The sequence below is a fragment of the Phallusia mammillata genome, chromosome 4, assembly GCF_965637545.1.
Source record: "Phallusia mammillata chromosome 4, kaPhaMamm4.hap1.1, whole genome shotgun sequence".
NCBI lineage: Eukaryota > Metazoa > Chordata > Ascidiacea > Phlebobranchia > Ascidiidae > Phallusia > Phallusia mammillata.
The window spans coordinates 15,016,395-15,044,251 of record NC_137255.1 but is presented as its reverse complement, the minus strand read 5'-3'; the positions used below and the strand labels follow the sequence as shown (position 1 = coordinate 15,044,251).

Sequence of the window (27,857 nt, the reverse complement as noted above, 5' to 3'; positions counted from 1 at the left end):
AATCACATGACCATGTGTCAAAAAATTTCATCACTTCCGCCATGAAATGAATCCTATAACGTCATCACTCATGACGTGTTGTGTGGTCTAGGGATTTTGTATGACCGAATATGACGACCAGAATGGTAGTGTTTTGTAACACGCTGGAAAAAATGACGTTACAACAATCGCGTAATGTTTTCGGTGTTGGAGTTTTGATTGCGTAACAGTTGCGCAATTAAATTTGAATGTATTGGAATGTTTGCATGTACGCTTTAATTCAATAAATATTAACGTTGGTTTATAGCCAAACCCGCTAATTTTGCTTATTTATTAGTTTAATCTGTACTTGGTAAGTTATTGAACACAGTTAAATACAAAACAACATTGCAAACACAAACCTAAAATCAGTTCGAAGTGAATCATTTCTAAGTTTAATTAAGGAGAAACCTAATCAACTTCAAAATCGAAAACAGCACTGTTTTGTAAACAACCGGATGACGACGCCCACAATACGCCCCTTGTTATGCATGAGGGCTGTCTGCTGAAAACGTGACCGAATCTGGCTGAAGTGTTTGGGTAATCCCGTGACCGACGCTACACGCACCTCATATAAGCCGGTATTTTTGAAGCATTCAGACAGAATGGCAATTTTCTCCGAACGTTTGTCATTGCGACCAGCAGACAAGTTTAATGCTTCAGAAACCTAAGCAGTACAGTTTAAGCCGCTCTATCTTAAAACTAGGCGTTACCAATACAACCAGAAGTCCAAGTTAGTTTAACAAACAAGGATTGCAAAAATTTTTGCTTAATATACTAATCCGTGGCATTGTTTACGTTTAGCGAAACGTTAGGAGTGTTAGAAGTCTTGTCGATGTTCTAAACATATTCAGGGTGCTATGTTATTGACCACCAGACGTTCTGTGCCATTTTGTGACCAATTACAACCGCTTATACGATAAAAGTTTTGTTGTTCTACTTATTGACTTGAAATAAAGGCGTTTGACAATCTACTTTGTGGGTGTGACTTTGTGTCATGTTAGCCCAAGTCATCTTTTTATCTTGCCTTTCATGACAGATCCATTGATACAAATCTAACAAAATGATTGATTGCTGCAATTTAACGTCTTTGTCCGTGTGCGTTGCTGTAGTGCTGGGCATTTACTATTGGTATCGCAGACCAAGTAAATTTCCACCTGGCCCACGGGGACTTCCCCTGGTGGGGATTATTCCATTTCTCGGTTCTTATCCGGAGCGAACTGTAGCGAAGTGGAAACGAATATATGGCTCAATCATGTCGGCCCGGTTTGGCCGTCAAGATTGGATAGTTTTAAACGATTATGAAGCTATTCAACAGGTAAGGAGCTCGCCCGAAATAAGCATTATATTTATTTGAAACAAGTTATAATTATTTTCAGGCTTTGGTACGTGAAGGTGAATCCTTCTCAGGGCGACCATCTATTCCATTGTTCGAAGACCTCGCCTCGGGTCACGGACTTGCCTTGCTCGATTATGGCAAATCTTGGAAATTGCAACGAAAGTTTGGCCTAATGACTCTTCGAGGGTAAATGCACAAAAAACTTAGTCGTTTTATTTGTTCAGGCAACTATTTATTTGCTTTCCTTAGATTTGGTATGGGTAAGAAGGGCATGGAAGAGCGTGTGTTGGAAGAGGCTGCTTTCATGAACGAGGAAATTCGGAAACAAAACGGAAAGCCGTTTTCAATTAATGTAAGACATACATGCAATTTAAACACTCTTTTACAAGTGAATTTGAATAAAGCAAATTTTAAATTTCTGATATTTGTTTGTGAATTTTAAGATACACCCGGAAGATGTTTGTTAAAAACGTATTTTATATCACAGAGGACAGTGGCAAACACAGTTTCCAACGTGATTTGCGGAGTTGTATTTGGCCGACGTTTTGATTATGGCGATCCTTGGTTCACCGGACTTCTGCAAGAATTGGATAAATGGTGGGTTTGGTTGGAAAAATTTTTTTAATTGAAAAAAATATGATTAATCCACGGAAGATTAGTACGTCTATTTAAACTCAGACAGTACTAATTTTTGTTAAAGGTTCAACAATCCGAAAAAGACAGTGATGTTCAGTTTGCTTGCTTTTATGCCATGGTTACAATACGTGCCTCCAGGTTCTGGAATGGTTAGGGAACTCAGACACGATGTAAACTACCTCATCGGTAAATAAACATATAACTTATGAATGTGTCTTGCTCTATACTTACAATATGAAACCAACGGCTTGTACAGATGAGTTTGAAAAAGAAGTAAAGCAACATGAAACGACTTTCCAAAAAGACGAAATGCGAGATTTCATTGACGCTTTTCTGGACGAAATGCACAAGAAAAAAGATACTTTTACTGTAAATGAAGCAAATATTTACTATACAGCTCATTTTTAAGCACAAACCTAATTATAATATGTAACAGATGTTGCAGCTTCTCCACTACATCAGGGATCTATTTGAAGCTGGAACTGAAACCACTTCTAGTACTTTACGCTGGACTTTATTGTGTCTTATTCATTACTCTGAAACTCAAAATAAGCTGTACAAGGAAATCATTACGGTTCTTGGTGCGTGGTGTTTTTATTTAATTTGAATATTGCAATTTGAATATATACATTTTTGCTGACAACAATCGATTTTGACATGCAGGTGAAGATGGAAAACCATCGATGTCAATGAAGGATAACATGCCTTACACTTACGCTTTCATTCAAGAAGTCCAACGTTTTCGCACCCTCGCTCCATTTAGTTTGCCCCATTGTACCTCCAATGATGTTGAGGTGGAAGGATTTAAAATTCCGAAAGGAACGACTGTAAGATATTTTATCTGTGATGCGACTGAATCATAATCGCCTTGCTAACCTTGCTGTTACAACGCAGGTTGTGCCCAATATTTGGGCAGTCCACAACGATCCAAATTTGTGGGACGAACCCGAAAAGTTTAAACCCGAACGACATTTGGATGCAGACGGTCACTTCGTCAAATCAAATTATGTAATACCTTTCTCGGTTGGTCCACGACATTGCCTTGGGGAGCAACTAGCGAAAATTGAACTGTTCTTCTTCTTAATATCCATGGTTCAATGCTTCGAGTTTCTTCCAGAAGATAACATCCTTCCCGAAATTGAGAAGGGTGCCAATGGTACTGTGTTTACTCCCCTGGAGTATAAAATCGTTGCTAAAGAGCGACAGTTCTAAATGCAAAGGCAGAAGTGTTTGCAAATTGTACTCGTATTTAGTTTTGATAAAAATTTTGTCGATTTTATTAAACAGTTGCTTTCTGGCAATTTATCACAATATTTCCAAATAACTTTCCCAATAAACTTCAAGTGTTCAAGCAATTAAAAGGTAATATAAATAGATGTAAGTCTGCTTGTCGAAAACCTTATTCAAAGGTTTAGAACGACGTTAAATCATAATTGAGAATCTACCGACCGTGGTTGTTTTGCTCGTCACGTCAAACGTTCCATTCAGTGCACGCTTGTCGCGACAAACGTTCCATTTCCGCGGAAATGTACAATGAATGATAAGATCTTTCTTGCAGATGTAAATAGCTGACAAGTATTAACTGTCGTTAAAAAGTATTTAAAGACACAACAGCACATTGTATCTGTTTTTACAATTGAGTGTAAAATCATAAGTGTAGATTGATTGTTATCAGAGTTTTACCCAAATAAAACTTTGCTTTTTTGCGTCACAAAGTTATTTACGTTTTGTGTCACATCAATAAAAAAGTGCTTTATAAACTCGGATTAAAAGATACAAAGCAAATAAACATATGTTCTTTGGAAGAGCTTTTACTCCTTGAAGATTAGCTATAGACCTTAACAGCATGTTTAACTATACGAAGCAGAGTTTGTGGTGTGTTTGTTACATAAATATTACGTCACATATGCTCTGTGGCGCCCCCAGTGTTCTTTCTGTACGTGGCGATACTCGACGTGGCAGGGAATGCACGTGTGAGTCGTGGTTGGTGGTGATGACGGTCAGAGGTGTTTTACCCGTCAACTTTTATATGTCCGATTTTATACTGTAAATAAACTTTGCAACAACTGTTTAACTGCAGGTCTACACCGAACTAAAAAGGTGCGTTACAAAATTGGCGACCACGCCAGGACCTGTATCAGTTGTTGCAGGGAGAGGAATTTTTACACAAACTTTTATTATCCACCACCGCGTTTTGATAAAGGTGGCAACTTTTTACGTTTTCTGGCAAGCTTTGAAAGTTTCTGCCAAAGCGTGGATGCAAACGACGCGGCAAAGCGCCACGCACTTTTGGCAAGCTTGCCAGAAGAGGTAATGTTTGATATGAAGCAAGCCAACGGCAGTGACCTGTACAGTGCTGATTATACGGACTTGAAGGCGCTTGCAACTAAAGTGACCGGCGGCACTGCTTTCAGAAACAAGGCGAAGCAAGACTTGCTGGTAAGAACGCAGACGTTCGATGAACCCGACAGAAGGTTTGTTATGGAACTTTTTAGGCTGGGTCAAGCAGCATGTCCGGATAATGACGATTTGAGAGAAGAACTTTGTTACTTGGCACTAACCCGAGGTTTAAAAAATCGTCTTTTAGCTGACAAAATTATGAAAGAAAACTTCTGTAAAGAGAAACCATCTTTTTCAGCAGCCTGTAAAATTGTTTTAGATCAATCTGATTCTTTTCCAGAAGGTCCCAAGAATACAGGTGTATGTGCGGCTGTGTCCAATGAACAGTCTTTATCAAGCCAAACTGCGTTGCTGAAGCTGATTGGAGAATTGCGCCTTGAGCTTCAAGACCTCAAGCAACAGGTTGGTTCTATTGTCAGTAAGAACCGTACAAATAGCAAACCTGTATGCTTTCAATGTGGCAAGCCAGGTCATATTCGGGCAAATTGCCGAGAAAGACACTATACCGGTCAAGCCTCTTATTTCCAGAGACAGAGTACCGACGAGCCAATTTCTAATCAACCTAGGTTCTCACGAGACGTGTACCGAATTGACACGTTATCGCAAGAACTACGTCGCTATTCTGTGAATAGCCTAAATTCCCACCCAGTGTATGCCCTAATTCAGTGGTCGGCAACCGCCGGTCCGCGGCCCGGTACCGGTCCGCGAGGAGTTCGTTACCGGGCCGTATAACTTTTCCTGTGGAACGGTTTAAAACATTTTGCCCATGTATCCCGGGAATGATAAACTAACTTAGGTGTTTTTATTGCTAAATATTTGTAGTTTTTTAAGACCGGTCCGCGATAAAATTTCACTTTCAAAAACCGTCCGCGGTGCAAAAAAGGTTGCCGACCCCTGCCTTAATTGACACTGGCGCTGCAGTGACTGTAATTTCGCGTTCCTTGTTTAATCGCTTGTCTGGTTGCACCCTGTCATCTTGCCCAAGCATGTACACAATTGTGGGGGCCAATGGTAAACCGATCGACCTGGATGGGATCACAACTCTTCGAGTGAAAGTAGCGGGGGTTGAAGCAGCGTTTCGGGTGCTGGTATCTCCACAGTTGGCGGACTCCTGTATACATGGTCTTGATTATTTGCAAGAACATCGCTGTATAGTAAATTACGAACACATGACCCTGACTGCGGGCGCTGGTACACTTCCATTATTACCGAGACCAGGTTTGTCTCATGTGTGTGATGTTAAAATAACAGAACCGTTAAAAATACCTCCTTTCATGAAGTTGAAGTTACGGGTTCTGTTCAGTGGAAAACGGAGCTTGCTCGCTGTGACGTGTACGCCGAAGGCAATCAAGACGTTGTGAACAAATACGAGGTTTGCCCCTCCAGCATGGTTACCTCGGTCGAAGGTGGTCACGTACGAGTAAGGATTGCTAACTTTACCAATTCTGAGAAATTGTTGCCGCGTGGTGTAAATGTGGCTAAGCTTTTTCCCATTTTCGGAGAGGGAGATTTGACTTATTGTAATGGCTTTACTATTTGTATCTCGTCCAAAACCGAAAAACAGATGATGAATGTCCGTGACAACGATGTCTTAAAGCTGTTACAGGAATTACAAGTGGATAACCTTGGACTTAATGCAACTGAACTGAAGAGATTATCTGAGGTAATATCGAAACGATTTTCTGCGTTTTCTTTGTCCGCAAATCATATTGGCCGAACGAATCGCGTTAGTCATAAGATTGACACTGGAACAGCAGCACCCATTAGGCAACAGCCAAGGCGCATTTCAGAAACTCATAAACGTAAAGTAAATGATTTAATTGACGAAATGCAAGAGCGTGATGTAATCAGTCACTCCGACTCTCCTTGGTCAAGTCCAATCGTTTTGGTAAAAAAGAAAGACGGAACCACACGATTTTGTATTGATTATCGTGCTGTTAACAACTGCACTAGAAAATGTAGCTACCCTTTGCCGCGTGTGGATGACAGCATAGACTAATTGTCGGGTTGTCAATATTTTTCCACTTTAGATTTGAACTCCGGATACTGGCAAATTGCTGTCGACGATCAAGATAAAGAAAAGACTGCTTTTACATGTCATCGTGGCTTATTCCAGTTCAACGTTATGCCATTTGGTTTGTCTAACGCGCCTGCAACGTTTCAGCACCTTATGCGCATCGTCTTAAACGGTATCAAATGGAATGGGGCATTGGCTTATTTGGACGATATCATAATTTATGCTAAAACGTTCGATGAGCACTTATCCCGCCTTGACAATGTTTTAGGGCGTCTAATTACAAGTGGACTGACTCTCAAACCTATTAAATGCCAAATCTTTAAACAGGAAGTAAAATTCTTGGGACATGTGGTTTCCAAAGATGGTGTAAAATGTGACCCTAATCACGTTAAGGCAGTGAAGGAATGGCCCCAGCCTCGGACGGTTAGAGAAGTCCGACAATTCTTAGGCCTAGCATCATACTACCGAAAGTTCGTGAAGGACTTTGCTAAACTGGCATCTCCACTATACGAGTTAACCAAGCAAATTAACCGGAAGTTTGTTTGGTCTGAAGTATGTCAGGCTGCTTTTTGTAATCTCAAGTCCAAGTTGGTTTCCGACCCTATTTTGTGCTATCCGGATTATAACAAAAAGTTCATACTTGATACCGATGCCTCAAATTTAGCTGTTGGTTGTGTTTTATCGCAGATTGTAAACGGAAGTGAGCATCCGGTTGCATTTGGTGGAAGGTCTCTCACAAAGTGCGAGAAAAACTATTCCACGACAAGAAAAGAACTTCTAGCTGTGGTGTATGCTGTAAAGCAGTTTCAATGCTACCTCGACAAGCCTTTCTTATTGCGTACGGATCATGCTTCACTTCGGTGGCTTTGGCAGTCAAAGGAGACTTATGGTCAGTGTTCGCGTTGGTTCGAGATTTTATCATCATTTAATTTTGAATTGGTTCATCGGCCTGGGTCAAAGCATGCAAACGCTGACGCATTAAGTCGTCGAGAATATGAAACTGATAATGACAGGGAAATGGACGAGGTATTTCCCTTTAAAACTGCTAATGATGACGAAGCCGCCTTGTGCAAAGAGCCTGTATAGCCACTCTTGACCTCGGGGAGAATTTAGGTTGGAGTCGAGAATTTATTGTTTCTCAGCAAAAAGGTGACCAAACTCTAGGGAAACTTGTTGAGTGGTGTGAACAGGGCCACAGACCACCTTTTAAACGTGTAAAGCGGATAAGCAGCGAAATTCGGCATTATTGGGGAATATTTGGTCAAATTGTATCACAAAATCACTGTTTACATCGCAGATGTGAAAAGGAGCCGCTCGGCAAATATACGCAACTGTTGGTGCCTGTGAGTTTGCGTAATGAGGTACTGTCCCTTCTGCACGATCACCAACATGGTGATGGCCACATGGGAATGCAACGTACCTTAGGAAGGGTTTCAACTCGATTTTATTGGCCGAGAATGAACAAGTTTGCTGAAACTTACTGTTTATCATGTCCAACGTGTGACATTCGAAAGCTTCCAGCACGAAAACCCCGAGCCCCGTTAGTACCGTCCACTGAGAACGAGCCAATGCAAAGAATTGAAATCGACATTCTTGGAGGATTGCCAACCACACACAAAGGATACAGGTACATCCTTTTAGCGTGCGATATTTATACCAAGTATATGCAAGCGTGGCCCATGTTGACCATGACGGCAGAGGAAACCGCCCATATCCTCTACCACAGGTGGTTTACTGTTCATGGTGTCCCTAACCAAATTCATTCAGATCAGGGCGGAAATTTTGAAAGCCTTCTTTTCAAGGAATTAGTTAACATACTCGGGTGCAAAAAGACTCGAACAACTCCTTATATGCCTTCTAGTAACGGAGGGGTTGAACGAAAAAAAAAAGGAGTTACGCCTACCTGCTGACTTATTACAGGGTAACCCTTTAGTTCAACCCACAACTCGTAATGTTACAGATCTCCAGGAGAGAATGCGTCTTGTCCACGATGTTGTGAAGCGGTGACTCGATCATCGAAGAAGACAGATGAAAGAACGGTATGACAAAAAAGCTCAAAATGTGACCTATGGTATCGGCGATGTGGTTCTGCTCCGCGATCAAGTCCTCAGAACAGATGAGAAGAATAAATTCCACATGCCGTACAAGGGCCCCTATACCGTTGTACGTGTCAATTCACCAGTGAACTACACGATAAGAGATCACCGAAGAAAAGAACAGGTTGTGCATTTCAATAGGCTAAAACCGAGTAGGGGCGATTTTAGTCGACACAACAGTTACGATCACGAGGATGTGGACGATGGCGAACAGATGGTCGAAAAACACAAGAATGTGCATAATTTTCCGCCTCCAGGAGCGTACTTTGCACCACGTAAAAATACGCCACAGTGTGCAGAGCGCGTGCATACAAGCCCACGGCGTAATGTTCGTCGGCCTACATTTTACCCCGCCGTTGAGATTCAATAATTGTATGTGTTTACTTGTATGTGTTGTTTAAATATTTCCCTAAATGCACCTTGTTTGTAGTCAAAAGTTGTGCACCTTGTTTGTAGTCAAAAGCAAACTAAATTAATGTCTTGTTTGCATAAATTAAATTTATGTCTTGTTTTTGTTTGACGGATTTCTTGTGCTTTGTCCTTTTTTGTGTTACGACATGGTGTTTCAATTTTTGCACATCAATGCTTTCTTCTTTGTTCACTACGTCCTATGTTTTTGTAATTGTTTTCACATTGTAGTTGTTTTCATTAAGTTATAATTGTTCTAAACATGCACTTACCACCTTGTTTGTTTATTTATTCTGTGTCAATTCATCGTTTATTCTATGTCAATTTATTATTTCATGTGTGTTAAGTTCAATCTCTTTTTATAAGAATGTGTTGACAAATGTAAAACAGTGGCCTAATGTAGTTGTATTTCCGAACTTCGCCTCTGTACGTGTTTGTACTATCGAATGTGGACATTCTATGTTTTGTGGAGGGGGGAGTGTGTTACATAAATATTACGTCACATATGCTCTGTGGCGCCCCCAGTGTTCTTTCTGTACGTGGCGATACTCGACGTGGCAGGGAATGCACGTGTGAGTCGTGGTTGGTGGTGATGACGGTCAGAGGTGTTTTACCCGTCGACTTTTATATGTCCGATTTTATACTGTAAATAAACTTTGCAACAACTGTTTAACTGCAGGTCTATACCGAACTGAAAAGGCGCGTTACATGTTAAGTTAATAAGATTAGCATGCCAGATTGCACTTTAGCTAATGTCTAAACAACAACCTAAAGAGTAAAGACTTGAACTCGTTCGTAATTCTTTTAACATATTTGAACAAATAGGCTAACATTTTGATTCCAAAACTTCATGATCATTTTTGAACCTCCTTCCTGGGTACTCACTTATTTGCAAACAATGTTTGAGTTCTAAAATAACGCCACATCGATTTGTTGATCATTTCAAAGACACGGTAGTAGGCCGGTCATGTTTCGTTAGTCAAGAACAACACATTCCGACACTTCTTTTTGTCCATGATTTCTAGGATGACATAACAATCAGAGTCTGACTCAAATTATCAGACTCAACTCTTCAGAAACCACAATGACCAACCGAAATCAATCGCCTGCATCGCTCTTCGATGTGATTGGCCTTGCCATTTTTTAAAATTTAAACAATCTTATCGTCTTCTTTAACTTGCATGTTACACAGCCATTTGGTCGGAATAAATAACCAAAATTGGATATGAGAGAAATGCAAAACAGCGTTTTTTGTATCATGTATGGTTCTCTAACTTTACTTTTATTTTTCACACCAATCTTTCAAAATTATCCTCATAGTGATGAAGCTGCCAGAATGTTCTCGTTCGCACCGCGAGAGCTGTATAAACGCGCGATATTTGCAAGCTATATGCTTACTTGAGGCAGCGTAACTTTGTTGTGTTTCGTTTCTGACCTTCTGTCGTTTTGGTTGGGGTGGTCAAAAATATGTTTGAAAACACTTAACCAAATATTAAAGTGCAACTTAAAACCGACTATTTTGTTTCTCCAGTCAAGAGCCTGTAAGGTAGAATATTGCAAGAATACGTGAATTCTACACTTAGGCACTGGTAGTTGTTTAACTTGTATTTAGACAATGATGTGGTTTAAATACACAAAACTGTAAATGCAAAACTGTGTTTGTTTGTATCGTGATAGAGCTGGATGATGCCGTTTTGCAATATTGATGGTCTACGCTCTACGGTCAATGGCTTGGCTGTAAACATGGCATCAATAAACATGACTTAACGAACATCATTGGGGGTATTGCGTCTAAGCTCATTTCTATGATGGCGCATCATGCTGTGAAACACGACCAAACAAATGATGTGACCACAATGGTGGAATAATTTCCATACTACGACAACACAGTTGCGCAACAAGAATGCGACATAAGAAAGAAAACTAGAAGTATTTTTACGAAGACCGCTGCTTAAAGAGCAAGGCATATTTTAGCGATTTTAGATTATTCTTTGTAATCATAGAAAGGCAAGGGACATTTATATTTCGTTTTAATACACTGAACATTCAGAATGAGCGCTTTATTCACATTAACACAGTGGTTCCCAACCTGGGGTTCGCGGACCCCCAAGGGGTCCGTGAGACGGTTTCAGGGGGTCCGTGGAGGCAAACATTTGTAGCAGCATTAACAACAATACGATATTTTAAGTTCCCAAACCGTTTTTACAATCCTGTATATAGGTGCGAACTGTTAATCAAACCCTTGGATGAGGAAAACTTGTGATTGTTACCTCCATTGTGACATCACAACACACATTGACAATAGAATTCTTTGTGCTTTGTTTTAGGTATTGTACACTAGAAAATTTTATCTCTTTTAGTTCATTGACTGCTACAATACAGAACTTTATTGAGATTAACGGACTGTGAAGGTTGATTAAAATTTTGCCCCCCAAAAACGAAGGTATAATAACGTACTGTATATATAATGCGGGAAACGAAAAAAAGATTAAATTACGTAGGGGGTCCGCGGACCGATAAAATTTATAAAAGGGGACCGTGACTACACAAAGGTTGGGAACCACTGCATTAACAAGACTAAAATTATAGTTCTGGATTTCGGTTTTTGCAGCATATCTTTTAGTTTGCAAGTAAACTTTTATCAATTTCGTTATAATGTCTGTATCGGTCAGCACTTAATGCGGTATCCTCAAACATAACAAGGTTTTATTTGTGTAAAGAAAGTGTCTCAATACCCTTAACTATAGTCACTTTTTATTACTTACTACATAACTAAATGATGGAAGGTTGCAATTTTACGACATTGTCCGTTTTCATCGTTATTGCTGTGGGGATTTATCGCTGGTTTTACAGACCCAGTAAATTTCCACCCGGTCCAAGGGGATTTCCTTTTGTCGGGGTTGTTCCCTTTCTTGGTTCTTACCCAGAGCGAACCATAGCAAATTGGAAAAGTACATACGGCTCAATCATGTCGGTTCGCTTTGGTCCCCAAGACTGGGTCGTCCTCAACGACTACGAAGCTATTCAACAGGTATGATGCTCGCGCAAAAAGAAAATGTGTTGTTCAGTATTTTAATTTTTGCAGGCTTTGGTGTTAAAAGGTGATTCATTTTCAGGACGGCCACCTATGCCGTCGTTTCTGGACCTCGCCTCGGGTAACGGACTTTCTTTCCTTGATTACGGAAAAAAATGGAAGTTGCAAAGGAAGTTTGGTTTGATGACTCTTCGCGGGTAATTAGAAGTAAACTTTGTTAATTGGTATGTTTGAATAATATCTGGTTTTCAGGTTTGGCATGGGCAAGAAGGGCATGGAAGCACGCGTATTGGAGGAGGCTGCTTATATGAACAAGGAAATTCGGAAACAAAGTGGAAAGCCATTTTTTATTAATGTATGGCACAAATAATTTTAATAGCATTTTTAATGTACCCTTAATAGTTTTAAATACTTACCGTGTATTTTTTAGAGGACAGTGTCAAACACAGTTTCTAACGTGATTTGTGGAGTTGTATTCGGTCGTCGTTTTGATTATGGCGATCCTTGGTTTACCGGACTTCTCAGGGACATGGACAAACGGTTGGTTTATATATTTTGATGCACCTGGCGCAATCTAACTGTAAATATTACTTTGTGTGAAAAAATAAAGGGCTTGAATAGCAATAATTAACAAACGTTCAGAAGTTTATAGTACATAGGCTATTAATTGCTGCTGTCCACTAAAAAAAGGGTTTTATGTTAAAGATGGCATATTTTACAGACACAAACCGCAAAATTACGCAAGTTGGTCGTTAACAGAGGGTTATAGCAAAGTTTGGTATGAACTATCTATCGTACACCAATTGCAAACGCCTTCGAAGAAGCGTTGTCGCCCATTCTAATAACCAATAAAGTAACATATGTATCTACAAAATAGATTTTACATGTAAAGGTTCCAAACTACAGGAATGTTCATGTTGCTTGTTTTTATGCCTTGGTTACGACACTTTCCTCCTGGTTCGCGAATGGTAAATGATCTCAAAAGCGATGTCGGACGTCTGATTGGTAAGCAAACATGTTAAATTGTCTGTTGCTTGAGCCTCAAAGTATACTCATCATTGCTGCAGATGATTTTGAAAAAGAAGTAAAGCAACACAATTCGACTTTCCAGAAAAATGACATTCGAGATTTTATCGACGCTTATCTTGATGAGATGCACCAGGAAAAGGAAACTTTTACTGTAACTTGATTAGAAAAACATCCACAAATTGTATATGTTTATCATGTTTCGCAAGAAATTTTATGTCGTTTGCAATAGATGGAACAACTTCTACATTACATCAGGGATCTATTCGAAGCTGGAACTGAAACCACAACCAGCACTTTACGCTGGGCGCTACTATGCCTTATTCATTATCCAGAAACTCAAAATAAGTTGTACAGGGAAATCGTAACGGTTCTTGGTATGTGAAAGTATAAATGTATTTTGTGTTGGTATATATATATTTGATGAAAATTGTAAAGAAAGATGGTGAATGAAATATCACGTGAAAGTCAAATTCGCGAACCTTTAAAACAGTTGATTTTTGATATGCAGGTGAGGATGGCAAACCTTCAATGTCAATAAAAGATGAAATGTCTTACACATTCGCCTTTATTCAAGAAGTGCAACGTTATCGCACTTTGGTTCCTTTAAGTTTACCCCATTGTACTTCCCAGGACGTTGAAGTGGCAGGATTTTGCATTCCGAAGAGAACAGTTGTAAGTTTTGTTTAAATGTGTATAAGAAACAGCAATGAATGTATAGTATCAAGTTTAAAAACGCAGGTTGTACCAAACATTTGGGCAGTCCACAACGATCCAAACTTGTGGGACGAACCAGAAAAATTTAAACCCGAGCGACATTTGGATGCTGGCGGACAATTTGTAAAGTCAAATTTCGTCATGGCTTTTTCAGCTGGACCTCGACATTGCGTTGGGGAGCAATTAGCAAAAACTGAACTGTTTTTCTTCATTACATCAATGGTTCAATGCTTCGAGTTCCTTCCAGAAGAAGGAAATCTTCCTGAAATTGAGAAGGGCACCGTGGGCAGTGTGTTCGCTCCACTCGAGTACAAAATTGTTGCCAAAGAACGACAGTTTTAACAAGGCACATAGTAGTCGAGTAAAAACTGTGCATAAACATTTAGTCTCGAAATTTTTTACCTTTTGTTTCTGCTGTTGAATAACTTTGTAAATAATCGATTTATCGGGCTGTCGGCACGTGTGTGAGTAAGTGAATTGTTTGGAAAGTCCGTAATGTTGTTTTGAATTGAGCGTCATCACTCATTGCACAAAAACGGGGAAATGTGTTGCTCAACTCATAACACGTTTGTCGGAAGTTAACGCTCAACTGTTTTTGTTTTGTTTATCTTGTAGTGTGACATGTAAGGTTTAATGTTTGAGGCATGATTTCCATTTTCATCCTTTGCTCCAAGTTAATAAACATGCGTTTGTTTTTTCATCAAACCACTTTGTTTGGAACAATATAATGCAAGAATGCGCCCAAAATTTGGCCCTACATTGATTTAAAAATACCCCGCATAAAGTGGGTAAAATAATTGGTAAAAGAAACTAAATGCCTTTCATTTCCAGTTTTGTTGTTGTTGTTCTGGAACAAATGACAGTTGAAATGATAAACCATGTTGCTTTTTACGTCTATTTGGTCCGGTATATTGGTTATTAGACTTATAAATGATAGATTAAATGAGCATTATGGGATTGTTGTTGGATTTAACTTGTCGTCAAAGATGCGCAAGGTTGTATAGGTTAAATTTATCTAATCTGAAAAAAAGATTACATCATCACACCTTTACCAGATTGCCGTGACGTCATTTTTCTAGCGTGTCACAAAACAATACCAACCTGTCGGTCATTTTCAGTCATGTTAAATCTCCAAACCATAGGCTACATCACGTCATAAGAGATATGTATGTGCACAAACGGGGTTTTGTGTACAATCTCAATTTATTAAATTATGTTCCCTGCCTGCTGCCAATAAATACCTCGCAAACAACTACATAGACGTTCTACATGCATTTGCCAAATTAAAAACCTTATAGCGTTCCAGAAACATCAAACACGTCGACATTTGGTGTAGCGAAGACAAGAATGTTCGGATTAGAAAAAATTATACAAATTCCCCGTTCTGGAAAATAAATTACAAACGTTCTGCACTGTAGGCTGGTGGGCCGGGTACCAGCAATTCTGTGCTGATTATGTCGGTATGCGCGGACGAGATATCTGACTCGGGATCGACTTTCAAATGTGACAGGCGATCCGCTAAGTCGTTCCGGGTTGCTGGAAATGTGAAGTGTGCGATTCATAAACTTTGATCTAATCGAATTGGAGATGGTATTCAGGTCAAAGAAAGACTCAGCGGCAGACAATTACGAGTCGGGAAAAGTGGACTCGCATAAGGAAAATAAGAGCAAGAGGGCTTTTGTGCGAAAGACGACCTCTGACGCAGCAACGAATACCAATTCAGTTTCACTTGGGATCACAGGTGCGACAGTTTCGACGTTGTTAGAAAACGACAGCAAGCCGCCTATTCCACCAAGTCGGGGCAACAAAGGATTAAAAACTGATGGTTCCACTCCCCAGCGGATTCGCAGTGATACTGGTTACAGAAGCGACGATGGCTTTGTAGTAAAACGCTTGGTTACATCGGAAAGTAGCCCGCGAATAGTCAGACGTCGAACTCGTTCGGCGGTCAAAAGCACTGAGCAAAGCACTACATTTACGGCTAACCGCTTTTTGTCTGCGTTCAGCAACCAGCCCCCACAGCCTAGTGCACCCAGAAGTAGTCCCGTTATCGGTGCTCCCGACCAGCAAAGAGAAGTTGGAGCCAGATGCTCTTCGACTCTTTACCACACTACCGAGTATGTGTTTATCAGTTAACGGTATGACTGAAATGTTTTTTGTTTGCAATTTTGTGCAGAGAGTACGGAGAAATGGCTGCCATACCTAGAGAGGGCCGGGACCTTTCTCTTCCGCGCCTTGCTAACCAAGACGGCGCAGGCGTCCTTGAGGTTTACCAACAAACCACAACAACCTCATATACAGCAAGATTCCCGGGCTTGTCTCAAGGCATGCGTTACACGTTTGATTTATTGTAGACTATATTTTGCTATGGTCGAAATAAGTTTTTTTTTTTAGGAACGTACAATCAAGTCACATCAGCCAGGCCAGAATCGTCTTTCAGTCATGCGGGTTTGCCGCCTTATTTTGTTCGCAGCACCTTGGAAGACACCGAACGGTTGCCCGCGATACACCCGTCAGTGTGGGTGGGTATGGACATGTTTTTATGTCTCTTGTCTCCCATATTGTGTACAACGATACAAAGCAGATTTACGTTTGTGTTGTCGTTCTGACACATCGTATGTTTACTTGCCTTTGTAACATTGTCCACTTGTATAGTGAGAGCTACAGGAACAACCTTTGGCGCCTCATGTAAACCGAATCACAAACAAGCTTTTCGTAAACAGATAGCTTTAACATAGTCTCGCGGTCGTTTGATTAGCTGAATGTGGCCTGTTGTTTACGTCGTTATGATGTAATTGTACAAATAATGCCGTTCTTCTATTGTTTTTGGCATGTTTTGTGTGACAGAAATTCTGTTTTTTTTAAAGTGACTGTTGAAAATTTCAAAATCCTTACCTGCCATCGTGGATAGAGAAGATACATTTAATTATTTTCTACAAATCAAATGTGTTCAACAAAAAACATTTTAACTTATTGTTATGTTGTATATAAAACACCTTTATGGTTCTGTTGTAAAGATAATAGCAAGAAAATGTGGTCTCTAAATATGGAACGTAGCATTGTTTCGCCGCGCGACGAAAGGCTTCGTTACAAAAGCCGCTCGGCTTTTGACGCCCCGCAAAGCAGATCATATTCCCAATGATTAGGTGCGTCGGTAACCTTGTCAATCTGAAGCACAAAGCGAGGCCACCCGTTATTAAACATACAGTTTGCTTTTATATCTTGTACAACATCAATAAGCCTAGATGTGTCAAACAAAGACATCGTTCACAATTTTGAAATTCACCCTTGACAGGCATCTAGGGGGGAGCGAACGGTTGAATATCGCGGTTTTGTTTCGGCACCCCCCTTGTCAGCCTCACCTCCTGGCACCGCAGCTGCTCGACGAAGTCCAACCAAGATAAACGCTATTCCGCTGAAACGTCCATCGGCGTTGAAAAAGGTTGAAAAGAACCCAGAGGAGTGTTGGCGTTGTGCGCTTCATCTTGACCACTCGAAATGCGAGACAACAAAGTACATTAGGTCGGTGCTTATGTATGATTAACCCTACCGATATTGCCAACAACCCGGTATGGATTAGGCTGTTCGAAAACATAGTAGCCACAACCGAAGTGAAAAGTAAAGTTAAAAACATGACCCAAAAGCTCAATTTGTGGTGTCGAAGTAAAATCATGCACGTGATAAAAGCAAAAACATCTTATAGAATAACAGATAGACATTTGATAGTACCACAAACCATTACATTTGTTTAGACAACTACATCTTACTAACATTATCAATACCCATATGGTAAATACATTTTCGTTCTGAAATATGATATCTTTAAATTAAACTCTGTAAGCTGTAAGGAATCTATTGTCTAGAAATATCAATTTAATCTATACGTGATAGGATTGGGGGTGGATACAGGCACAGTTACTGGTTCGTTCGGCAACTGATTGAAAAGGCAAAGGAAGAGGAAGAAAAGCAGCTTATGTTTATTCGCAAGCAACAGAAAGCAATCTTCTCGGAAAAACTCGCATGGAGAGTCAACAAGGACGGAACAAGTAAGTTTATTGTTTGGAATTATCGTAACTTGGAAGTCCAAAACTACGTTATTGCACAATAATGCACTTTAGACAGTTGCTTCTGAGAAGTATTCGGTGTAAAGATTGAATGCATATATAGTTAGTGAACTTCAATAGAAACTTACTGATAGGCAAAATTCGGCTGTGGTTGTCACAGCGTAGCTTCATAAACTACTTAAAAAGTGTAACATAAAGAATTGACAAATGTTTGTAATTAACATGTGCGTTGGTTATAGGAGAACGCCGTATCAAAACTTTTGTGCGCACAAGCAGTGGAAGAAAGGTTGAAAAGTATCAATACGTTTCCGAGGATGTTTACAACGACATGATGCTTCTCAACGATCCTGCGTCCCGAGCAACAGACTCGGCGAAACAACGTTTAAGGCAAAAACTAGCGATGCAAATGGGTTTATCGGTTTGTATTTTAACATTTCATACCTATGTGTTGACTATTGGGGATATTGTAAAATGCGCTGTAGGAGGAGGACGCCGATATGCTGGATACGTGGGACGTAAAATCGGTGGGTGCCGACAACGTTGCGATTGACGAGGAAGGTAATGTCCTTCTTGATGAATTCGGTGATCCCATAAGCATTACAGACGCAGAAAACATACAGGTGGGCGCAACGAAATTTAAAACGCAATACATTTCGCAATATTAATTGTATGTTTTATTGTGTGTACGTTTTCCCCAGAAAGCTTACCAGAGACGTCACCGGAAAAAAGGAGATCGTGACCGAGAATCAGAGGAAGAAAGTGATAGAGCGGATTCGGGTCTTGCCTTCAGCGACACAGAAGCCAGGGAGCGACGGAGACGACGACGCGGAGGCGATGACAGCGACAGCGACGGATATCGTAAGGGTCGTAGGGATAGTGACTATAGTAAAACGAGCAAGGACCGGGAAAGGCGTAGGGCTCGTGGAAAAGGCAGTGCAAGCGATGCATCGAGCGGTGCCTCGGTATCGCGTGGCAGAAAACAACGTGGCCGGCACAAAGGAGCTGATTCAGACGGCTCTGATTATGGAAGTGAGTTGGGTAAAAAGAAAAAGGGCCGCCGAGGAAAAGGAGGCAAAGGTGGCGAAGAGAGCGATTATTCTGATGAAGGAACGCGGAAAGGAAAGGGACGTGGCGGTCGTGGTAGACGCAAAAAATCGGCGGACGGAAGTTATGATTCTGGAGACAGTCGCGGCGGGGGAAAGAAAAAGGGCAAACGAGGGAAGGGAAAAGGCAAGAACTATGATGATGATGATCAAAGCGACTATAGCGGAAGTAGACGGCGTGGTAAAGGGCGAAGGAAAGGAAAACGCACTTCTCGGGACGGAAGTTTATCGGAGGAAAGTCAAGGAGAAGGAGGTGGAAAACGAAAGGGAAAAGGAAAGAAAAAAGGGGGTCGTCACAATCGTGATGACGACAGTGAAGATTCGGGAGGGGATGAAGGTGGACATAAAAAGAAGAAAAAGGGAAGGAAGGGGCGCAAGGGTTCAGCAACTGACTCTGCTGACAGCGACCAAAGCGGAGGTGGACACCACAAAAGTCGTAAGCATCGTCAAAAAGGCAAACGTGGTGACGGTGGAGACGATGACAGTGAAGGCTCGTACACCGACGGTGGTGCGAAGAAAGGCAGCCGCCGTAGGAAGGGTCGCAAAGGGCGGCACGGAGATTCAGATTCCGACGGTTACAGTGATGACGAACGAGGAGGTGGTGGCCGACGACACAGAAAAGACAAACATAGAACAGGAAAAGGCAGACACGATTCCGACGACGAAGATTATGCGTCCGACGACGACAAGCGTCACCGTCGCCGCCGCCAAGGTAAACACAGAGATCGCGGACGCTACTCCGATGAAGACAGCTACAGCGACGAAGATGGTGGCGGTGGTGATGGTCGGCATCGAAGAAGGAGAGATCGCCATCGCCGGCGAGGCAGCGGAAGCCGGTCGAGCGACGGAAGTTACCGCTCCGACGACTCACGACATTCCCGTCATCGCAGTAGACGCCGACGCGACAGACGGCGCCACCGAGGCGATAGATCGGATTACGGAAGTGACGATATGTCAGATGACGACGGCAGCCGTGGTCACAGAAGACACAGACGTCGCAAAGACAAACATGGGCGAAGAAAAGGCCGACGGGGCTCATCGTACAGTGATTATGACAGTGGATCAGATTCTGGAGATAGTGCGGGTGGTCGTAAAAAGAAACGTCGCGGAAGGCGCCACGGCTCGCGACATAGGCGCCACCGACGTGATGATGACTCATATGGATCGATGTCATCTGACTACAGCGGCTCAGAGGACAGTCGGCCGCGGAGAAGGCGCAAAAAGCGCGACAAGAGGCGACATCGGCGCCACTCCTCCGACGACTACAGCGATGATTATAGCGACGATGATCGCGGAAGCAGGAGTGAGTGATAATTTATCGTCGAGCAACACTTCTTTGGAATGTTGCTTTGCTGTGTTACATTCAATGAATGTATCACTCCGCTCAACCCTCAACGAGCGTTGCATCGAGCCTGCGACTTTTCCCGTTCCGCTCGCTTTTAAAGTTGTGCTTAGCTAACAACAAAATACAAAAATCACAGCAGCTAAAGTCTGCGCTTTATTTGTGCAAAACTCGTGAAAATTTTAAAAACAAATAATACCGAAAAGTTGCAGGCTTTAGATGCGGTGATTTGTTTTTGCAATTACGTAATGAAGTTGTTCTTCACTTTTGCAAAGTTATTTTCTATTTCAGGACGTAGACATCGTCGTCACCGACGCCGAAGTTATTCTGATAGCGACGAAAGTGGAACGATCGATAGCGGGGCAGATGCGGGGTCAAGACGAGGTCGAAAAAAGAAACACAGAAGACACCGAAGAAGAAGGTCAATACGTGCAAATTTGTTATTTACTAAATTTATACGTGACCTTGTCTTCACAAAATCATAAATTTCACCATCAGAAGTTCTTCGGAATCATATGATTCGGATGAAAGTCGACCAAGAAGACGACATCGGCGCCATCATCGCCGTGGTGACGACCATTCAGATTCAGAATATTCCTCTGATTATTCGTCCGTAAGTTTTATTGAATAAAACAGACTCTAGCCTTTCAGTACAATCAATAACTAGAGAAATACCAATTTGTTGGGTCCTATCGTTTCAATAGAGAAGTCGGAGCAAAAAACGTCACCGTCGCAGACATCGACGTCATTATTCGTCGGAAGATTCCCGATCCGGATCGGATGATAGCAGAAGAAGTCGACATCGGAGGCACAGGAGAAGGAGAAGACGGCACAGTGACTCAGAATCAGATGAATCATCAAGGTATACAAAGTTTGATCTCAAACGTCTTAATGCGTTGTTACATAAATTAATTTTAATAGATCCCGACATCACCACCGACGTAAAGGTCGGCGTCATCGACGTCGTTACAGTGACGACAGTTCGTCAGACTACACGACATCGACGGATGATTCAAGGCCACGACGAAGACGTCATCGCAGAAAATGTACGACAAGGTTTTTTCTTAAAAGAATGTACATGTGTTGTTTTGTTTTGTTTATATTCAGCAAAACGTGAAAGTGAACATTTTAAAACGTAATGACATTTACCTCCTATTATGTAAATGCAGATTCTGACGATAGCTCGGATTCAGATTCATACGATGACAGAGATCGAAGAAGGGGCAGACGAAAGGACAAGGGGAAAAAGGGTAGGATTGCTAAATTTGGGGTAGTATGAGTACGAAAATAAAGTTTATTGTCTTCAGACCGGCGACGTCGACGTTATTCGACAAGCACAGAAGAAAGTTCTGCTGGAGACGAAAAACCATCAAAAAGAAGAGATCGTCACCGACGGCGCAGAGACCGGTAACCTAATTTTTGTCCTGAGAAGAAGAGTTTATCCACCTTTTTTTAAAATGTTTTCATGTTATTATGGGTCCCCTTCCCTGAAGGGGACACATATTGTTTTTGTCTATATTTTTTTTCTTTTTTCTTTTTTCTTTTTTCTTTTTTCTTTTTTCTTTTTTCTTTTTTCTTTTTTCTTTTTTTCTTTCTAACGCAGATTTGTTCCCACGTTTTGGTCAAGAAAGAATGGTTTAAACTTTTTCAAATTTACACACATTATAGATATTGGTCTAAAGATGGTCCATGTGAATTTTGACCCCGTTGGATCTCTCGGTTCACCCACGGCCCCCCCAAAACGTTAAAACGGCTATACTTGCTAAAGTACTTCATTTAGGAGTTATATGCTTTGGTTTTTGGTGTAATATAAGGTATTTCAAAGAATTTTGTACCTTAAAAAAGATTTACCCATTTTCACCCCTTACACCCCAAAAATATTCGTTTCTATCTAACACTGGTTTGTTAATTGCGTTTGGTCAAAAAAAGTGCTTTAAATTTATTCAAATTTGCACAGATGTTAGTTATTGTTCCGAATTTGATCCTCCTGAAGTTTGACCCCAAACGACCCAGCGTTTCACCCACAGGCCCCCAAAACGAAAAAAATTAAAAACGGCTGTACTGACCCAAGTACATAATCTGAGGGTTTCATGCTTTGTTGGTTGGTGCAATGTAAGCTATTCTAAAGAATTTTGTAACTTTTTATTGAATTCACACATCTTTGCCCCTTAAACCCCAAAATAATAAGTTTTAGGCCAGAAATAAAAGCCCTAATGTGCTGAAATGTTAAACAATTGTTTGCAGTAGGTTATTCGTTTAGTATTTAAAAATTTGCCTTAATCGGCCAAATAGTTACTTTTGCAGGCCATAATATGTGTACACTGTCAGTCAGATAAGTCTCAACTCTCAAGGGAGTAATTCACTTGTTTACGATTAAGGCGGGTGAATGCAGCGGGAGTGCTCAGCTTGACGTCCGCCGGACGTTTTACGAGACAGTCGTGTTGGTGATTAGATATCAGCTGTTTTTGCGCAGCTATGCTATGTCGTTTTATTAAGTTATCAAACACATTTTCACTTTTGGAAAATTGTGTTTAAAAACCGACCTTGAACGACAATATCAAGGTCAAACCATGAGAATAAATTGAAAGTATTGATCCTGTTCTTATTTACTGTTTTTTTGTAATTATATATATGACAATAATGATGCAAAAAGAATACGGACAAAACTTTTAAAGTTGGGTTAAGACTAAAGTTGGTTAAGTTTTTCCTTAAGAATCTAAAAATAACCAGGATGTTTGTTTACCGTAAATCCGCACAAACGCGCGTGTGGGGACCCATTCGTTTTTGCTTGCAAAAACAATCTTATGTGTAGATCAAATGATGTCTATAGTAAATTGGTAAATATCTAACAATGATTGTGCCCTATTTTTACTGTTACCAATTCGCATATGCATATGTGTGGGGACCCATTAGATTATGCTTGCAGAAACAATTATGTTATAAAGTGCTAGGAAAAAGATAGGGACCCAATGAAATGTAGGTGCCAAATATATATCCATTATAAATATAGTAAATGGTATATGTGATACATCGTTAAATATGATATGGTATATATAAACTGGCAATATATAGGAAAACCACTATTCTAGTTTTTGACATTTTTATATCAAATCGTTTGTATATAGCTTTTGTCATGTGCATAATGCTTTATTTGTATGTATGACAGATATTATGACGATTCGGACAGCGACTCGAGCATGGATTCACGTGACCGGCGCCGTCGTGACAAGAAGAAAAAACGTCCACCCCGACCTCCAAGTTCTGACTCCAGCGATCTTAGTTCCGAGGCCTCCAGTGGGCGCATGGCCAAGATGTCGAAAAAGGAACGCAAAATGTATGAGCGGCGACGACAGGATAAAATTGCTCGTCAGGAGAAACGTCGTGAGCAGAGAGAGGAATACGAAAGATATGTTGAAAAGAAAGAAAGAAGAAAGGAAAGGTTAGAAGAAAATAAATTATAAAATTTAGATCATGAAAACACGTTAAAAACATTGCGAGTGGAGTTGCAAATAAGCTGAAGTCATTTTTTTTTGAAAAAAAAAACGTTTATTTTTAACAATAATCGTTTTAATAAACGTAAGCATGGCATTTTTTATAATAGTGAGTCCATGTTGTATTAATTGTACAGTGCTTTCCATTTTTTTTATTATTTTAGACGTCGAAACAGAGAAGGAAAGGATTACGTATCTTCGTCGTCAGATGATGATAGTTTCGGCGACGGACGTACAGCTGTGAAATACGACCGCGGGGCAAGAAGAAAAATCCTTGACAAAAGTCGCAAGACAGACGACCGGGATATTGGTTATGATGATCCGTAAGTCAGGGCATCTAATCAGCGATATTTACCTGACAATGTTTTTGATTACTTGAAAAGTTTCACATACGATTTTTTTAATTGCTAGGAATGATCCCTGGAATAAGAAGTCTCATAGACGAGAACGAAAAAAGAAAGATCGAGCCAAAAGGGGCGAGGCGGGAGGTTCCGATTCGGAATCATCTTCGTTGGAATCGGAAGAATTCGATCCCAGTGATCCATTCCGCAAGAAGAAAAAGAAGAAGGACAAAGCAAAGAGAAAAGGAAAACGTAAGAAATGAATTTGTGCGAAAGTTTGAGTGTGAACTTGCGTCCAGTAATCAATGTCGAGATGTTTTTGCTTAAAAAACGTTTCTGGCATTTTTAACAGTTGGAGATGCATCATCCTCTGATGAAAGTGATGCCCAGTCAATTTACGAGGATGTTTTCGAAGAGGATGGTGTGTATTTTTTAAGTGGCGGTACAATTTCTTCATATTAAAACAAAATTGTGTATACCTACCACAGGAACTGTCCACAGACGCAAGGTTAAAGTTAGCAAGAAAAAAGATAAAACTGCGAGAGTATATGACGATGATGAATTGGATGCAGAGTCCGAGTACGACTCCGTCGGAAGTGCCGATCTCGATAAGATGATATCGCGTCAAATATGTGGGCATTTTTGTCTTTCGCTTGGGTCTCTTTTTAATTTATTTTCTTAGATTTAAGGACTTTAAGTAGATGTTTGTAACGAGGTAAAAAGGCCGAAATGAAAAAACTGTTTCATGTCATAAAATATTTAAATAAGTTGTTTTTATATGAGAAGAAAATGTACTTGAAAGACATTAAACTTACAGGTTGCACAATATTTATAAATTTGCAGACGATCAAGACGGAGAAGTGATTCGTCTTACAAAAGACGGCCGAAGAATCAAAGATGGAAAAATCAGCAAAGAGGTGTTTGACATAGACAAGCACAAAGCAAAGAAGAAGAAAAAGAAAAAAGAAAAGTCAATGATGGAAAAAAGCTACGAGGAGGAATACGTTGAAGAGTTTGTTGACGAGGAAGGAAATGTTGTAAAAGTCGTTAAAAAGGTAAATATGTTAAATGAATGAGGCAAAATGTTATCAAAATATGGTTTAAATACTAGACCTAATAATGAAATTGCACGATATAAATGTGCAGAGACTAAAAGCAAAAGCGACAGCTCCAGGAAAACGACCATCGACACCTTTAACAGGTCCGAGAAGAGTACAGGTTCTCTTCCTCAAAGGAGGTTCGGCAATGGAGGTAAGTCTACTTATCAGGAGATAAGAAGCCGTTCCATTCTTCTTAAATTTTTTGGGTCTTTTTCATAGTGGTGACAGTTTTGTGTAGGATTCAAGATTGTAGACAAATTTATGTGCTTAAAAGTTGGTAACGTTAAAATGTTCAGACGAGACTTCAAAGATTGCTGGCCGAGTGTCCACTTAACGACGACCCACGGCAAGTAGTCCCAAGTGACGAAGGAGCAGTGGATCTTGACGAGAGGGGTCAGTATCAACCCGATGTGTCCCAAGTTCAATACTTGGCACTTAATTTCAACTGTCGCAATAAAAGTTGACACTTGCAAAACTATCTTTTAATTTTTATTTGTAGAGGGTATGATCGACTATATTACCCACTACCGCTTGGTGAACCCTGCCCACCTGGAGTCGTATGGAAAAGCTTTTTTGGTTGAAGACGAGGACGAAAACGATGTCATTAATATCAGTGAAGTTCGGGTAGCGCTAGATGGGATCGCTGCTATTCAGGTTGTCCCTTTGAATTAACATTTATTTATTTGCATTGTTAAATGCGACGATTATTTCATATGTATATTTCAGGGCATAAACGACAAGCAAGTAAACTACATTCTCAAAGTACTAGGAATTGATGAAACGACAATGGTAACGTTCAAAATGTTTGCTGTGATTGCAGCCCTCTGTGACAGACTTTTATCGGTTTTAGAGTAAGTATGCTAGTTTCCTTTAGTTTTCCTTTGATATTTGGGCCCCACACTTAGCCAGATTTGTTTCGTAATTTTCCTTCAATGCATGTAACTTTCGGACCTAATTTGGGCTTTAAAAAATAGGACCGGTTTGATCCGCTTACAACTCGCCTGAGCTAAGTTTATTGTGTTGAAACACTTGTTGTCAACTTAAGCGACATTCTTTATTATAAAGTTTACAAGAAATTCAACAAACTATGTAACGCATTTGCTACTTTTTGCTAAATATATTATGGTTATCTTACGTCAGAGTTGCATTTCCGCTGTGCTTTTGGGGTCTGGTTCGGGCTTGCGTTTTGCTAAAATCGGCTCGTTTCGGACTTAACTTAACTTAATGGCAATATTTTGGGCGCATTTGCATCAACTTTCGGGCCCGATTCTGGGCTTCGTTTTTGAAAACAATCAGGTACTTTCGGGTTTGGGTCGGGTTCCGCACCTAATTTCAGGTCCGGTACAACTCTGGGTTATACGCAATATATGTGTCAGAGTCAAAATTATATTCGAATGCTGGATTCGCATATAAACTGAAATTTGATTATTCACAGTGACCAGACCAAACAGTGGATGGAAGTAAACGACCTGTCAGACATGGAGAGAAAGGTCGGACTTTACCGCGCAATGTTCTACTGGAACACGACCTCCGACCGCAGCGCCAATTACATAAAAGCAACTTCCTTAAGGATTGAACTGATCGCTGGAGGCTTAAGTCGAACGCAAGAGGACTATGTCTTGCAAAAAATCGAGCCTAATATGTACAGAGAGGTAAAACAAAAGCTCAACGCTTTCAACGCGGGTTTATCTTAACACATTTCAACGTCTAGGTGTCGTTCATCGATTATATGGCTTTTATCCCTCTATTTATGAGCACGCACGAAAGTATTGTTCAGAATCCACTTGACATGTCACGAAACAAATTTAACGATACAAAAGTGTTGGAGCCGCAGAGAGATATGGTTGGTCTATCTAACGTTTAAAACAAATCGGAAAAATAGTAACGCCTATTTTTGCCACTAGGTGCCGCTTGGACGACCTTTGACGCAAACTGCTGCCTCCACTATGCAATCTGTACCAATACCATATGAGTTTGAAAAACGTCCTGGGTATGTAACATATGATGTGCAGAATTAACAGCTTTTAAATTGTTTGGCTTTGTACCACCGTTCAAATTCTAAAACGAAACCAGTTCTTTGTGGTCTTCAATATTGTATAAAAGCTGGTATATGCAATGTTGTTTAGTTACAAGAAAATAGCAAAGACCGCATTTATTAAGTTAACAAAATCTTTCGTATACTATTACGTTTGAACGGCACTTTTTACCTCATTGTGGTATGTGTTGATGCAGGTCTTCCCTCCGCAAACGCATTAGGCTTCGTACTCCAGTACCCAAACTACCTACCCCTGAACCGAACGACGATGATTCTTTTCCCGCAAGCCGTGCTTCATTTTCCCCTATTCCTCCAAAAGTGAAGCGAGTATCTGAATTTCGAAGAAATACTGTTATCGGCACACGATAGTCTTTTTTACGAATCGTAACCTAAAATCGGTCACTGCAGTTTTTATCCACAGTGTTTGTCATTGCCCTTACTAACTTGTGTAATCTAGTTATGAAACCAAACAGTAACTGCCCAACATCAGTAACCTACTTTGGCATCATTATTTTACTTGATATAAAATATGGGTGTAATTGTTTATTTTGCTTGTTTTTTTTTTGCATTAGACCAATTGATACTGCATCTTACTTGTCAAATGTACATTATTGTTAATAAACCTTTTGTAGTGGTTATATTTCTTCAAGGGTCCAATGTAAAAGAATTAGGGAATATCTTTATTGACAA

The 27,857-nt window shown here is 40.4% G+C and overlaps 5 protein-coding genes across 5 annotated transcripts; all 5 read left to right on the top strand.

Annotated features, from left to right (window-relative positions):
* Positions 1-1,081: 1,081 nt before the first annotated feature.
* On the top strand, positions 1,082-3,214 carry LOC145223506 (cytochrome P450 2U1-like). Its single transcript, XM_080089919.1, has 9 exons — positions 1,082-1,336; positions 1,398-1,543; positions 1,607-1,709; positions 1,845-1,954; positions 2,058-2,179; positions 2,250-2,362; positions 2,430-2,574; positions 2,657-2,820; positions 2,888-3,214. The coding sequence occupies exons 1-9, from the start codon at positions 1,082-1,084 to the stop codon at positions 3,203-3,205; spliced, it is 1,476 nt and encodes a 491-aa protein (XP_079946045.1). The 3' UTR covers positions 3,206-3,214.
* Positions 3,215-3,839: 625 nt separating this feature from the next.
* On the top strand, positions 3,840-5,125 carry LOC145223505 (uncharacterized). The gene is made up of 2 exons (XM_080089918.1): positions 3,840-3,861; positions 3,972-5,125. The coding sequence occupies exons 1-2, from the start codon at positions 3,840-3,842 to the stop codon at positions 5,123-5,125; spliced, it is 1,176 nt and encodes a 391-aa protein (XP_079946044.1).
* A 254-nt stretch (positions 5,126-5,379) lies between these two features.
* On the top strand, positions 5,380-6,392 carry LOC145223504 (uncharacterized). Its single transcript, XM_080089917.1, has 2 exons — positions 5,380-5,611; positions 5,674-6,392. The coding sequence occupies exons 1-2, from the start codon at positions 5,380-5,382 to the stop codon at positions 6,390-6,392; spliced, it is 951 nt and encodes a 316-aa protein (XP_079946043.1).
* Positions 6,393-11,693: 5,301 nt separating this feature from the next.
* On the top strand, positions 11,694-14,033 carry LOC145223503 (cytochrome P450 2U1-like). The gene is made up of 9 exons (XM_080089916.1): positions 11,694-11,945; positions 12,000-12,145; positions 12,201-12,303; positions 12,379-12,488; positions 12,841-12,953; positions 13,016-13,128; positions 13,207-13,351; positions 13,486-13,649; positions 13,716-14,033. The coding sequence occupies exons 1-9, from the start codon at positions 11,694-11,696 to the stop codon at positions 14,031-14,033; spliced, it is 1,464 nt and encodes a 487-aa protein (XP_079946042.1).
* A 3,574-nt stretch (positions 14,034-17,607) lies between these two features.
* On the top strand, positions 17,608-27,810 carry LOC145222744 (uncharacterized). The gene is made up of 24 exons (XM_080088934.1): positions 17,608-17,737; positions 17,995-18,173; positions 18,238-18,375; positions 18,454-20,161; positions 20,492-20,621; positions 20,699-20,813; positions 20,905-21,062; positions 21,122-21,246; positions 21,370-21,450; positions 21,508-21,607; positions 23,367-23,639; positions 23,856-24,014; positions 24,103-24,284; positions 24,385-24,453; positions 24,521-24,664; positions 24,876-25,087; positions 25,179-25,283; positions 25,429-25,525; positions 25,632-25,786; positions 25,859-25,983; positions 26,568-26,784; positions 26,844-26,975; positions 27,037-27,122; positions 27,365-27,810. Exons 1-24 carry the CDS (start codon positions 17,665-17,667, stop codon positions 27,534-27,536), a joined length of 4,935 nt encoding a protein of 1,644 aa, XP_079945060.1. The 5' UTR covers positions 17,608-17,664; the 3' UTR covers positions 27,537-27,810.
* Positions 27,811-27,857: the final 47 nt, after the last annotated feature.

Coding starts and splice junctions, on each gene's coding strand:
- LOC145223506 (XM_080089919.1), top strand. CDS start 1,082: ATGATTGATTGCTGCAATTTAACGTCTTTGTCCGTGTGCGTTGCTGTA. Junction 1,544..1,606: donor GGCCTAATGACTCTTCGAGG/GTAAATGCACAA, acceptor TGCTTTCCTTAG/ATTTGGTATGGGTAAGAAGG. Junction 1,710..1,844: donor GAAAGCCGTTTTCAATTAAT/GTAAGACATACA, acceptor TTTATATCACAG/AGGACAGTGGCAAACACAGT.
- LOC145223503 (XM_080089916.1), top strand. CDS start 11,694: ATGGAAGGTTGCAATTTTACGACATTGTCCGTTTTCATCGTTATTGCT. Junction 11,946..11,999: donor ACTACGAAGCTATTCAACAG/GTATGATGCTCG, acceptor TAATTTTTGCAG/GCTTTGGTGTTAAAAGGTGA. Junction 13,352..13,485: donor GGAAATCGTAACGGTTCTTG/GTATGTGAAAGT, acceptor TTTGATATGCAG/GTGAGGATGGCAAACCTTCA.
- LOC145223505 (XM_080089918.1), top strand. CDS start 3,840: ATGTTTAACTATACGAAGCAGA. Junction 3,862..3,971: donor GTTTAACTATACGAAGCAGA/GTTTGTGGTGTG, acceptor TGCACGTGTGAG/TCGTGGTTGGTGGTGATGAC.
- LOC145223504 (XM_080089917.1), top strand. CDS start 5,380: ATGTACACAATTGTGGGGGCCAATGGTAAACCGATCGACCTGGATGGG. Junction 5,612..5,673: donor TCCATTATTACCGAGACCAG/GTTTGTCTCATG, acceptor CCTTTCATGAAG/TTGAAGTTACGGGTTCTGTT.
- LOC145222744 (XM_080088934.1), top strand. CDS start 17,665: ATGTTTATTCGCAAGCAACAGAAAGCAATCTTCTCGGAAAAACTCGCA. Junction 21,247..21,369: donor AAGACGTCATCGCAGAAAAT/GTACGACAAGGT, acceptor ATGTAAATGCAG/ATTCTGACGATAGCTCGGAT. Junction 23,640..23,855: donor AAAGAAAGAAGAAAGGAAAG/GTTAGAAGAAAA, acceptor TTATTATTTTAG/ACGTCGAAACAGAGAAGGAA.